The sequence below is a fragment of the Cynara cardunculus genome (assembly GCF_001531365.2).
Source record: "Cynara cardunculus var. scolymus isolate 2C chromosome LG 17, CcrdV1, whole genome shotgun sequence".
NCBI classification, from domain to species: Eukaryota; Viridiplantae; Streptophyta; class Magnoliopsida; order Asterales; family Asteraceae; genus Cynara; species Cynara cardunculus.
This window is the reverse complement of record NC_037544.1, coordinates 3,258,172-3,260,986: the sequence shown is the minus strand read 5'-3', so window position 1 is coordinate 3,260,986 and position 2,815 is coordinate 3,258,172. Positions and strand designations below refer to the sequence as shown.

General features: G+C 39.6%; 1 protein-coding gene across 1 annotated transcript; it reads left to right on the top strand.

Moving 5' to 3' along the window:
* The first annotated feature begins 598 nt into the window (after positions 1-598).
* On the top strand, positions 599-2,815 carry LOC112500585. The gene has a single exon (XM_025104093.1). The coding sequence runs from the start codon at positions 867-869 to the stop codon at positions 2,586-2,588; it is 1,722 nt and encodes a 573-aa protein (XP_024959861.1). The 5' UTR covers positions 599-866; the 3' UTR covers positions 2,589-2,815.

The window sequence follows — 2,815 nt, the reverse complement described above, 5'->3', positions numbered from 1 at the left end:
CCACAAGGACCAAATCCATAATTTACTTTAATTAAAAATATGTGGTCTCTCGTTAATAAAATGAGGGGTTGTTTGTTTATCTCTTAACAGTTCCATTAAGAGACCACATCTGAATCATTAAGAAGTGAATTTTGTTTGATAACAAAGTCTGATTTTTAATAGTTTTGAAACTCTTTGAATGATTTTGTATCATGGGTCTCCCTTAACATTAAGCACACTAATTTCATTGTAAACAATTATATTTTATTTTACACTATATCATAAAAACTTTTTAATTTTTCTGATCACTTAATTATTCTGCATCAAACCATTCCAAACAACCAATAAGTAGTGTTATAAACTTAACCGACACTTGGACATAAAAACAAGGTGTATGATTATTTTTTTAATTAAATGTCATTTAAAATGAAATTTTAATTATAAAATGTAGGAAACAGCTGTTGTTATAGGACCGGGACCACTTCTTAATTTGTGTACGCAATACGTCGGTGGATCTAACCGTATGCGTACAATAGCCACTAACATTCAAAAATATTAACTTGCACCATGTGCACAGTGGGGAGTGGGCGACCACCGATTTACCCTACACGTTTGCATCTTCCCCACACAATTGACTTGCTGCTCACTAAGTAGCACACAAGCTCACAATCAATCGCACCGAGCAGCAAAAAATGCAGATCTAAGATTGATTCGATGAACATCTAGTCCGATTACACTTCAAAATGCACAAGGTAAGTCGAAATTATTGATCCAGATTGCTGTTTATCTAGGCTTACATCTCTTTAGATCTGCAAAAACCCTAATTGTTCATCCCTTAAATCTCAAATACACTGTTTGTTTATTGTGTTGATCTAAATCGAGACAAAATGATGTTGGGCCGGGGTTTACCATCGCGATCTGGTAGTTTCCGGCCGGAGAATTTAGGTCAAAATGCGTTAGCATTGATCGGAAACCTATGTTTCACGTTTTTTGTAATTGGTGTTTTAGTTTTCACAATCATTGCGGCTACTTATGAACCTGAAGATCCTTTGTTTCACCCTTCAACTAAGCTTACAAACTTCCTTACTTCCACTTCCAATGCCACCTTTGTATCCGATAGTACCGTCGTAAAAACCGGCGAGGATTTTATGACTGCGAACGAAACCGCATATGGTAAATCCATAAATGCTTCTGATGTTATAAATCCGGTCACGTCCGAGGGTGATGCGGAGGCTGCGGAAATAGAGGCTCGTGATTGTAGTGGTGAGATTGATAAACCCATAGACTGCACTGATCCAGAGGTTTTTCATCTGATGATGACTGCTGCTATCGAGCAGTTTAAGGATATACATTTCTATAGGTTTGGGAAACCGGTTCGTGGGATGAATGATAGCTCTTGTCACATGGCCTGGCGATTCAGGCCTAAAGAAGGGAAGACTGCTTCACTTTATAAGGACTATCGTAGCTTTGTAATCTCTAGGTCAGAGAATTGTAGTCTTAGTGTTGTTAGTATAGGCGATTATCATTCAGGAGGGAATGCTAGAAAGAGGAAGAGGCATCAGAAACCCGGGTTTGAGAAAACCCCAATGGGCGAAGATGACAAGAGTAGTGGTATTCAAGTAGTTGGAGAAAGTGTGAACGACTCTCTCCCTGTTGTTGAATCCGAGAAGTCATTTGATCAAGGGAGGTATTTACTGTACAATGGTGGTGGGGAAAGATGCAAGAGCATGGATCACTATTTGTGGAGTTTTATGTGTGCTTTGGGTGAAGCTCAATACTTGAATCGGACGCTTGTAATGGACTTGAGCATTTGCTTGTCGTCTGTTTATACTGCATCAGGTCAAGATGAAGAAGGGAAAGATTTCAGGTTTTACTTCGATTTTGAGCATTTGAAGGAGTCTGCAGCCGTCTTGGACCAGGGTCAGTTCTGGTCAGATTGGAACAAGTGGCATCAGAAAGACGGATTGAGTATTTCGCTCGTGGAGGATATCAGGGTCACCCCAATGAAGATGGCTGGGGTTAAGGATACATTGATAATGAGAAAGTTTGGAAGTGTGGAGCCTGATAATTACTGGTACCGAGTGTGTGAAGGAGAGGCAGAGTCTGTTATTCAAAGACCATGGCACATGATATGGAAATCAAGAAGATTAATGGACATAGTTTCAGCAATTGCAGCAAAAATGAACTGGGATTTCGACTCCGTACATGTTGTGAGAGGCGAGAAGGCAAAGAATAGGGAACAATGGCCGAATCTTGCAGCCGATACTTCACCCGACGCCCTTCTCTCCTCGTTGCAAGACAAGGTCGATGATGGAAGAAATTTGTATATTGCAACAGACGAACCAGATATCTCTTTCTTTGACCCTCTGAAAGACAAATATTCAACTCATTTTCTTGATGAATACAAAGGTTTTTGGGACGAGAACAGCGAGTGGTACAGCGAGATGACAAAGCTGAATAATGGCGTCCCGGTTGAGTTCGACGGGTACATGAGGGCGTCGGTTGATACGGAGGTTTTCTTGAGGGGAAAAAAGCAAATCGAGACGTTCAACGACCTGACCAGAGATTGCAAAGATGGCATCAACACATGCAGTTCTTCAGCTACTTGAGGTTTTGAGAACTTTCTTGTGTTTGTATGTGAAAACTGAAAACTTCCCACTCGTATCTTCTAAAAACTCTCTTTTCTTTTCAGAAGATTTGTTCTAAAAACAGATAGGTCGATATTATGCGGCACCCCAGTAGTCTTTTATCTTGAACTTGAAAAAGAAGTTCCTTTTATATTTTTCCATAATATGTTGTTTATTGAGATTATATGATGCTTCATATTTTGTTTTAA